The 11049-nt window shown below is 38.4% G+C and overlaps 1 protein-coding gene across 6 annotated transcripts in view; it reads left to right on the top strand.

Annotated features, from left to right (window-relative positions):
- LOC127621950 (SUN domain-containing ossification factor-like) overlaps positions 1 to 11049 on the top strand; it is a 75125-nt gene that overhangs the window by 39848 nt on the left and 24228 nt on the right. For 5 of the 6 annotated variants that reach the window (XM_052095780.1, XM_052095779.1, XM_052095778.1 and 2 more), the window contains exons 4-11: positions 74 to 432; positions 943 to 1059; positions 1427 to 1580; positions 3489 to 3594; positions 6828 to 6955; positions 7161 to 7228; positions 7444 to 7551; positions 7658 to 7763. In XM_052095780.1, the coding sequence (XP_051951740.1) occupies positions 74 to 432; positions 943 to 1059; positions 1427 to 1580; positions 3489 to 3594; positions 6828 to 6955; positions 7161 to 7228; positions 7444 to 7551; positions 7658 to 7763 (1146 nt within the window). The remainder of the gene's footprint in view (positions 1 to 73; positions 433 to 942; positions 1060 to 1426; positions 1581 to 3488; positions 3595 to 6827; positions 6956 to 7160; positions 7229 to 7443; positions 7552 to 7657; positions 7764 to 11049) is intronic. The other variant, XM_052095781.1, reaches the window with a different exon arrangement.

Genomic DNA, 11049 nt, shown 5'->3' with positions numbered 1-11049 from the left:
TCCAGCAATGCAATCTCTCTCCTCTTCTGTTGCTTAATTACTAATGTGTTTATCTGTTTTTCTGTTGTTTTAGACTGTGAATCAAGAGGAGCTGGTGGAGGAGGCTCAGATTAATCTTGAATTGGTTCTTCTTGAGCTAGAACAACAACAACAACAACAACAGGAGCAGCAACCAGAACCCCAGAACACCCAACAACCAGACCAGCAACCAACACCCACACTCGCACATCCCCAAACACCTACTTCACATGAACCCCAGCCAGACTCTGAAGCTCCACAGACCACTGCCACAGAGGACCATGCTGTCCATGCCTCCTCTGCTCTAACCCTTCCCCAGACCGACCAACAGGCTGAAGAACCCTCTGAACCTGCTGCTGATCTCCAGATGAGCACAGGTTCAGTCTCATCTACCTCCTCAGAGAGCATATCCAGGTGATTACATTGACACCAGTGTGGGAGGAAGGGGGAGGTGGTTGACTGTTTGACATTTGTCTTGTCATTTCATTTCATTTCTTTATTTTATTTTTCACCATTATTTCTTTATTCAGCTTTCTTGTGATTTAATTTTCAATTGTTGCATTGATTTGCCTACTTGTGGGCCGTTTCTGCATCAGAACTTTGAAATCGAGTCCGTCACAACATATATTTAGTGCTTCATGGACTTCAAATTGGACCTGCTTTGGATTTTTTCACTAGAAGCTTTTCAGTAGTCCATTATGGCTTGTTTTCACTGGATCTCTTATGAATCTAACGTTTCAACAAGGACCACAAATCCAATGTTGGCCTGTAATTGACTAGATTAGACCTTTTTAATGTAATAATCCTGGACAACAGGAACCGTCTTCAGAACTCTGGACAAATCAATCCTGAGTGAATCCTGATTCTCTCTATTATGTCTTTTCTCACTCTCTCGGTAAATGGCATATGATTTCTTTCCTTCAGTGGACTAGATGTTCCCCGTGATGGTGCCACTGTAGAGAACTCTAGTGCCAGTCAGTGTGAGTTGGGCTCTGTGCCCCACTTCAGCCAACCCTTGCCCCTTGGCAACACACCCACCAGGTGAGTACAGAGCACCTGACAGGTAAACGGCAGCTATCAAAGCAGGTTACATGATAGCGTTATCATAAAGAGCTCGAGTAACATCAAGTGACCTCTTAACTGCTGGATAACCATGTAACGGAGCTGCTTCAGGCACATCAAGCCACGTCTTCTGGCCTTGCACTTTTCTTTTTTTATTGCTCTTCATCTTTTGTCTGTTTTATCATTCTTTAATTTATTCCTTTCCCGATGGCCATGATGCACTTTAATTCAGTGCTTATCAATTAAGTGAACAAAGATATTTTTAATTATTTTCTCGGTAGCTATCCCCTTACGTATCTCCCTACCTCCACCCTCTCTTTGTCTCTCTCTGTCCTGCTCTCTTTAGTTTTGTGGAGGAACATGCAGAGAATAAGTCTGGCACGTTGGGGCAGAGCATGGAGGCAATTGCTGACACAACTGCCTCGCTGGTCCCGAGTGAGCTGGATCTCACGGAGCTGGAGCCGACAGCAAACATCCCTATACCTCGAGAGCAACCAAAGGTACACCGAAACCGCAGTCTTATTCATCATTGCAAATTAATGTCTATTGGGCAATTTAAAGAAAACCTCAGTCTCCCTGTCTAGAAAGTCTACAATATATATAGTTTTCTAGATTTCTGTGCCTCAAGCAGCACTAAAATTAATTGCAAAATGAAAAAAAGCTGCTTTCCTCGTACTCTCTTTCCGTATTCAATTGGTTGCCCAACAGGGTAGCCTCCGGCCCAAACTTAGGCCAGTGCTAGAGTCAGTGTTGCCATGTTGCACCAATCATACAAATGGAATAATGCTGAAAAAAGTATTTTAAAATTGGATTACCTTGAAGCTCAGTGTTTTGAAGCATTTATGTTATTTGTGCATATTTGTACATTTTCCACCCTCCAGTGTTTTTCTCTGTCCATTTTCCTAATTATTCACAGAATGAATGGGTTTGTATTTCATTTCCACTCAGCCTATCCACACCCTGCTTTTAGAGATCCACAGAGCTGAAAAATTCCCTCCTCAAAAATATTCTGTGTCACATACAAAATGGAGCACATAAAAATGAGAGAGAGCGAGCAAGAAAATAGGAAAAGTAGAGGGTGTGGAAAGAGGCAAGACTAAAGCCCAAAATATACTTTGGGTCAGAGGCAAATGCAACATGTCTGCACACTGAACGCATGACGCAAATTTCTTCAGTAGATTGCTCGACACTGAATGCGTGCAGCTTGATTTTTCTAACTGCGTACTCTGAACGCACAGTATGCGCATGTACCTGGAATTATTTGCACTAATTACTGGATGTGGTGGATGTGGTGGTGGCGTAGTGGCTGAAGCACAGGGCTGTTAATCAGAAGGTCACAGGTTCTAACCCCACAGCCACCACCATTGTGTCCTTGAGCAAGGCACTTAACTCCAGGTTGCTCCGGGGGGATTGTCCCTGTAATAAGTGCACTGTAAGTCGCTTTGGATAAAAGCGTCTGCCAAATGCATAAATGTAAATGTAATTAGTGGGTTCACAAGAAGACAAAACTCACAGTTGAGTCGTTGCTGCCACAAAGAATTGCTAGATGATGTAATCCCCATTAAACAAGATGTAATCGCTGCTAAACAACAGAAGACAAATTTGGGAACATCAACATTGTATGTGCATATCAAGAGCGCATATGTGAGTAGGTCAGGAAACCTGTTCACGTAAGTATCTCATAGCAGTCGTAGCGTGCATAAGCCAGCTGCCTGTGTATGCATGCAGTTAAATGGAGTATACTTTGAAAGGCTGAGTGTTCGAGTTTATGCAGATGTTATGCGTTCGCATCAAAGGGCTTAATAGCGTCAGAGCAGTGCTGAATGTCAGCACAGTTGTTTTCCACAAGACAGTCTTGTAAATGTTTAATTAGCTGAATGCTCACTCAGCGCTGTGGTTTATGCACTGACAGAGAGAGAGAGAGAGAGAGAGAGAGAGAGAGAGAGATAACAGAAAAAGGAAAGAAGGGAAAGTGAATGGAAGCCAAAGAGCAGCACTAAAACATTTGGAAGGTTTTTACACAAATGAATTTACTGTACTGCATATGTATGTATAGACAAAATTTGTGAGAGCCCTTGTCACTTACATAACATAGTCATTCACACCTCAGTTGCCACAGAGCCCCTCGTGCTAATTAGAAATGAGCATATTTTGGTTGGGAGAGTACAGGTCACATGCAAAACTTCATAGTGGGTGACTGATATCGATTTTTACCCATGTTTATTGTCTAATGCTGATAATCCCAAAATGCCCATATATAGGCTCAAATATTACTGCTACAACAAACCTATGCACCTTTGGCTCTGTTTGTCTTGTTTTTATCCAAATGGACCTCATTACCTCATTAATGGTTTTAAAAGTATGGATTGTGATTTGGTCACATGGGTTTGCTGCTTTTGTTTTTGCAGGCAGTGGACCATGATGGAGTGATAGTCCCTCCTGTAACCTCTAAAGAGGACATCCCCACCTTCGATGAGTGGAAGAAGAAAGTGATGGAAGTAGAGGAAAAGAAAAGTAAGCGATGAGACAAGCACACTCTTACAGCTGCATGTTCATCAGTGCGGCACTGCATGCAAGGCTGCTCCCGTGTTTCTTCTGCATCAACGCACATTCCCACACACTTGCTTTAGGATACACTTCAGGCGTGATTTCACAGAGTAGTCATTGTCTTTTTGTATCTCTTTCCTTTCCATGCATTTCTATGCTTTTTCTTTGTCCTATTATAAACTCACCCTACAATTGGTCAGTTCTGTGGCACCAGGAAACAGCATGCAACAGTGATTGTTGCATAACATTGCACGCACACTGCGTGCAGGCTTCTGAAATAGACTGCATCCGTCCAATGAAATAAATGTAACAAAAATCTAAGCTCATGCCCCAGGCCACCTCCTGAGACCCAAGCATGACTGCTGTGTGCATTTACCATGTCACTTTTGGATTTATATCTAGTAACACCTAATACATATGCAAAAAAAATATATATTTTTTCTAGACCAAATAGTTTTCCTAAAAATTGATGGCAACAGACAGTGGGACTAATTTGTAACATTTTAAATAATACCATGTTATAGATAGTCAGATTTATTTGTCAATTTATCCAGGAGTAGTGGGTATTCATGATTTTGAGACTTTACAGACATTACTTCAGCATCATCCAATCACTGCCAACTATGTTAAAATGATGCATTATAAATTCTGAATCTATGTACTGATTACCATTGTCTCATGTCTGCCTGACATATTGAGTAATCCAAACATCATCTGCTGCCAGAAACTGAACCTTTGGTTGGATTTTAGTAGTGAATGCACTTAGCTGCATTGGAAAGCAATAGGATGCTCCCTTGCTCCCTATTTAGTGAATGACTTAACCTCCAGTGTGCTGTCTGTCTGCACTGATCTCAGAACAGTTTGAAATGCACCTTATTTTCAACCTAACTCCATTTAAGGCCAACATTTTTCAGCTGATGAATGAACCCATCGATTCTCAATGGCATAATGCACAGTAAATATAGGATTTCCAAGGAAAAAATGCATACACTTTAGTGTACATTGTGTTTAGCAGCGTGGCATTTCGTGATAAACTGCTCAAATGTTAAAAATGGCATATCAGATGAAACTAGTGACTAATCTTTGGACTCAAACAGGTTTCAATGTAAACACTTAATTAGGTTTCTTACCAGATGTAGTTTTGTTGGCATTTTTTCCGAAGACAAACACAAACTGTGATCGGTGACATGTTGTCTTGTCACATAACTCCAAATGTCTACGTTTTAACCCTTTTACTGACAGCACAGAGTCTCTTGAACTGAGATCAGTCCTTTAAAGTAAATTATACGTTGTGTATAGTGAGCCAAAATAGAGCACCCATGCATGTGGGTTTGCACAAGGTGAAATGTTCACCCAAAAATTTAAATTCTGTAATTTACTCACTCTCATGTTTTTGCAAACTTGACTTTCTTTTCTCTTTGGAACACAAAAGGACATGTTAGGGAGACTGTTAGCCTCTATCACCATTTATTTTCATTGAATCTTTTTTTCTATGCAATGAAACTAAATGGTGACTAAGGCTAACAGTCTCCCTAACATGTCTTTTCCTCAGAAGAAATGATGTCATATGTGTTTGGAACAACATAAGGTTTAGTGAATAAGTATATTTTTGAGTGAACTATCACTTTAACTCTTGCTTTTGAGCATCAGGGTTTTCTCAGCTGGATGTGTGCGTTCTCTGTATGTGATGCCAACAAATTACCACATCCTCTATCGTCTCGACAAGCACTAGCTAATAGCAAGTGTGCAAGTTAGCTTGATTAGCATTAATTAGTGGGTGCTGTAAACCCAGTGTAACTAGAGAGCTCTCAAAGAGCTACCAGCACAAAGACCATGGAAATGTAATGAGTTCACATGAGGCTAAGATGGACTGTGCAAAACAGTTGATGCAGTATTGTATGATACATTTCCTAAAAAGGGGCATTCAGTAGTTCTCTAACTAGTGTTAGCATTGCTCTTCTTCATGCACTTTAAGTATCGATGTGACAGTGGTGTTAGATGCTATACTGCCATCTTTCTATGTGGATCAGCATGATTGAGGTAATTTATAAAAGTTATTTATTACTACTATAATATAATTGCTTTGCCTAAAAACGAACGTCAGAAATCAATTAAACATGCTTCTAATGTTAAGGACAGGTAATTATTGTACCTCATATCAATACTCTTTGGAGGTTATTACCTTTATTAGAGAACTGCTTGGTGTAAAATTAACCTCATTATCTAGTGATGCAGAATGTCAAGGTAAAGGAAAGTTTAGAATAGTTTTTGATGATAAAATTTAGTATGTCCATGAATATTCTTTTTGACTAAAACTCGTTTTGTTTCCAAGCAACCAAAGTCATGGTTAAATCTACAACAGCTTTGCCAAGCTACTTTGCACTAAACAAATGAAGATGTAGATGCCTTATAGTTACTAATGTTTACTCTAGTTTTTTGCCAGTCTCCCATTGTGCTCGCTGCTAAAGCACGATAAATAAGTATTTTCCATTGTGTTCTTTTCACTCTTCGCAACACTAATCAACAAAACTGTGTGCTAAATAAGCATAGCCATGTCTACATATCTACATAGGTGGCAGTCAATGAGCACAAGTATTCTCCTCTTCACCGTTTAATGAAACACCGTAAGTCATGTGATTTCAACATTGTGAAACACATTGAAAGGGGTGACCCGCACATGTATAATAAAACACTTTTTATATTTATAGAGTACAGTTTTCATCCCATGTGCCATGTGAGTGTACAACATTTGGATCAAACTTCACAAAAACACAATTAATTTGTTAATGTGTAAAACTTTTTAAATTGGCTCCAAACTTCTGAATGCATCTTTAATATGTTGTGTCAAGATTTTTGCTATCTGTAGCCTGGGCTACTAAAGTTCTCAAAAAGGAAAAAGAGAAAAACAAATGTTTTAAATCAGATCAAAATAACCTAATACTTCTCTTAGAGAACAACACATAAGTTGCATCTTCATGTCACAGGTTGCTTCTTCGAGTCTGTGATTACATACATGTACCTTACATGCATACATCGATATAACTTGTTCTTTTGAAGGTTTTACATGGATAGTTGACAGGTAAACCTACTTATCCCTTCTATGTATATCACACACAGAAGATATTCAAATACTAAACCAATGTGTTTCATGCTATTAAAATGTCATAAATCGCCTATATAACCTGTTTTGTTGGTTTCAGGTCAGTCTCTGCACACTTCATCAACTGGCAGTCCTCATCCAGTCAAAAAGGTCCAAAAGAATTTCAAGAATAACTACGCTTCAGTGGAGTGTGGGGCCAAAATCCTTTCGGCTAACAATGAGGCCAAGGTACAGCTCAGAGGATAGCACAATAGCATATGGGCTTAAGAGAAAGATGGACATAATAGGGCAGTTATTCATTTCAGCATTACAGTTCCTGCATCAGGAATTTTCCTGATAATTTTACTGTAACTACTATTTAGCTAGTTGTATTTCAGCTCTGACCTGCCAGTCTTTGTGATTGTCTAATATGTGTGTGTGTGTGTGTGTTTAGACCACATCTGCCATCCTGATGGAGAATATGGATCTGTACATGCTGAACCCCTGCAGTACTAAGATCTGGTGAGTCAGAGCAGATAAAGAGAGAGATGGACTGCAGCAGCTGCAGAGAGATAATACACACAAGCAGTTATTGAGTCTGTTTTCCTCTTTTTGTAAATAGATTTGATGTTCAGGCAGTGCTGTCTCTTTGAAGCAGTTCTTGTTGTGTCAGTGTAATTTTAATATATTTATTTATTTGCACACTCTCTTTTTCTTCTGCCAACCTGCCCATTCAGGTTTGTTATTGAGCTCTGTGAGCCAATCCAGGTGAAGCAGCTGGACATTGCAAATTTTGAGCTGTTCTCTTCAACACCGAAAGATTTCCTAGTGTCTATCAGTGACAGGTAAGAACATGCACACAAACATGTACAGAATGATTATCTGACTGGGCATTAGAAGATAAACAAACACCGGCATAACTTCATCACACTTATCTTTTCTATACCTCAGGTATCCAACCAATAAGTGGATCAAGCTGGGCACCTTTCATGCTCGTGATGAACGCACAGTACAGAGCTTTCCTCTAGATGAGCAACTTTATGCCAAATATGTCAAGGTAAAGGGGGAGCATTATTTCACTAAATCTGTTTCACTAAAAGAAACGTAAATCACAGTACAAGGACTTCTGGCAATACAACTGTGTGATGACTCATATCAAGACATGAATGGTCAGAAACTGTAAAAAATTATTTTAAATTTAATTTTAAATTAAAAAATAAAATTATTTGGACTCCTCAAGCTATTCTAGGAGGTTGCATTTCATTTTTTTCTTTCTTCTCGCTTGGTTGAATGGCCGTGTGCTCAATACAATGTGACATTTTGTCACACTTCACGGAAAGCAACAGAACTGATATTGGAGGTAAAATACTCCAGATCATCATTTAATGTTTAAGCAAACTTTAGAGTTGCTTAAAAGTTGCCAATTGTAATTTATGTAACCGCATTTTCACGGAGAGACTTATGTAGTGGAGTTCATGTAGTGGAGTCATTAACCAAACTTTCCTGTCATTTAGCTAACAGATTCTTTGTATAACACAGGGACACAAACTACTCAACTTTTGGCTAAATTCACCTTATTTGATGCTAATTTGTCCAAATGTTTGTAATTTTACTTATAAAATCACTTGAAATGGGTTAGACTTTTAGATTTTTTTTATTATTTTATCATCATCCTTGAGGTCCACCTATAATGCTATTTAGCTAATTTAGTAAAAGATATGAACATTTTTCCACCCTGTTTCTGGCCAGCTGTCTGAAAGCAGTTTTGGCCTCAGCTCCTTCTTTAAACTTAAATATTAATGTCCACTGTTATGATTGGCTAGCATCATGAAGCCCATCGAATACACTGCCATTTATACATTATTTGAAACTCAATCGGAAGAAAATTAACCAATTCCACAAAAATACAAAACTAAAGATCAGTGGTTCACACATAACGCACACCCAACACATTTCATCTAAATGTATTAAACTGTTCACTCAAGAACAGCAGCATAATAAACATGACATTTGAAACTTTCATGAATGAAACTAGTTACTTGCAGTTTTGCGGTCAGGTCCAATAGTGTTTTAACACTCCCATCCTTCATTAACTGTTCATTTGAAAAGCATGATTAATATTGTGAGCGGTTCACAAGCAATCCAAGCTGATATGAGCAGAAAAAACATACAAACCACAAAATGTTTTTAAAATGTAATGCACACAAACCCATTACGATCCATGGTGAAACACACATATAATCCTGCAATGACCTGATCAGGAGCCTTCAGTTGCTCTTTTCATGATGTTGGGGTGCTTTAACAGACCAAAGTACAGAAGCTGATCTTCAGTGGCACGACATCATCTCCCGTGTTTGTTTACATACAGGATAACATGCAGTTCTCTCAGCAGCGGCTGAGCAGTTGAATGAACCAAAACAGATGCGTTTGTAAAAGTTGCACATGTACCGCTCTTAAAAAGCAGCACACATCACCGGAAACTCATCAAAACGATCAAAGATGTCCATCTAGTGCATGTTTACATAGACCAACAATTAAAAATAGCGCATATGGGAGCAACAGTGCATCCTGGCCTCGTTTATACTCAAAACAGCATTTTAAGAGTCATAACTTGACATTGCATCTTTTGAAAGGGGTATGAGATGCATGATAATGGTCTAAGCATTTTGTCTAGTGCATGTTTATGTAGAAAAAACATTTAGTAAGGTTTTCCTGTAAATAATTGCTCTTTTTTTGGAGGAAGGAAGGATTGAGTTTTTGTAGTAGAACGGCCTCTTATATTTCACAGGGTTCTCACAATGTCTTTAAATTAAGTTTAAGGTAATTAAAAGTCTTAAATGATACAACAAAAGTCTCAATTTTGTTTAAAGAGATCATAAATTTGGGGGAGGAAAGACAGGAATTGTGATATGCCCTAATGTGATTTATCAAACTTCAAAGAATAGGATTTAAATAAATAAATGTATGCGGTGTGTCGTTCAAACTGAAAACGTGGCACTGTTGTATTTTCTCCAAGCACATGGGGGCTTGTGAGTGTTTTCAGCTGCTGCCGAGCAGTTCGCAACCATTAAGCCATATTGGAAATTTATGGCAAGCGATCACTAATGAGCAACTGTTGATGATGATGTAGTGTTGATGAAATATGACAATGTGTACTTTCAGTTGTTTATATTTTAATACATTATAGATTATTGAAGGAGTGCACTGTTATTTCCCTTATCTGTTTGAATGAGCAGCTGGAAGCAGTGAAGCTCATACATTTCAAAATAAGAGTCCAAGTTAAAGTGCCTTGAAAGTTAAACATTCCACGCTATGAATCAAATCTGCTCCCCCAAACATAAAGTGCATCTGGAATTTTATTAAATTTGGGCTCTTGTAGTCTTTGTCTGGCCCTCCCCATCACAGGAAGAAATGACCAAGTACATTTATATAGGCTACCAATTAAAACAAAAAAAATCTAATGGCAGATTAACTGGCTTGCTTTCAACTTATTATCAAATCAGTACAATCCAATATCGGTCGACCTCTTTGTGTTTTTATAATGGTACATGTAGAAAACATGTCTTGAGGATTTTAAACTTGCACATAGCCTTCCCTATTTTGCTGATAAGCAATGATAAGGCATTGTTGAATGTGTGTTCCAGCCTGTTTAAGTAAGAGTCTGTGGTACATTATTTATTTTGAGATTGTGTTGGTTTAGTTTGGTATGGGGATACAGTATTAATTTTATTGTTCAGGTCTTGAAAAAGGTCTTAAAGTCTTAAATTTGATTTATTTTTTTAAACTATGCAGCAAACAAAAGGTCAAGGAAAATGTGATTCCTCATGTCATGATCCCTTTAAATACAACAAATAATCAACTGAAAATATACCCCTGGAAAACCTGCTATGTCTTTCTCACATTTTTCTCCTCATGAGTTTAAGGTGAATGAATAAGATACAAGGAAAAGAGGGGTAGTCGGTCATTTCAGAGAAGCTGTGCCCTTCCCTGAGGGCTGAGAGTCTCATGACTGTATTGTTCAGTATGAATCCCTGTTATTCTAAACTGTCCCGTTATAGATTATATAATTGCATTTCTGTGTCTGTATGCCAGTGTATCAAGACTTTGTTGCTTGTGTAGTAACTAAAGGTCACATTCGCTTCAGTATCTGTTATGCTAGAAAATTAACCGAAAGACAAATGTGCATGTTCACCATATAACTTGGCTTAATTTCTTGATTTTGTTTCTAAGGGATAAGTAACTGTAACCCTTTCTCTGTCCTATGCTTTGCTTTGGCTTTGTGGTTTACCTTTGATCTGAAATCTTCTCTTCACTCATTCTAATTTATGAGGTCTCAAATTATT

The sequence above is a fragment of the Xyrauchen texanus genome, chromosome 28 (genome assembly GCF_025860055.1).
Source record: "Xyrauchen texanus isolate HMW12.3.18 chromosome 28, RBS_HiC_50CHRs, whole genome shotgun sequence".
Classification (NCBI taxonomy): domain Eukaryota; kingdom Metazoa; phylum Chordata; class Actinopteri; order Cypriniformes; family Catostomidae; genus Xyrauchen; species Xyrauchen texanus.
Note: the sequence above shows the minus strand (reverse complement) of the source record. Positions and strands in the feature narration are given on the sequence as shown.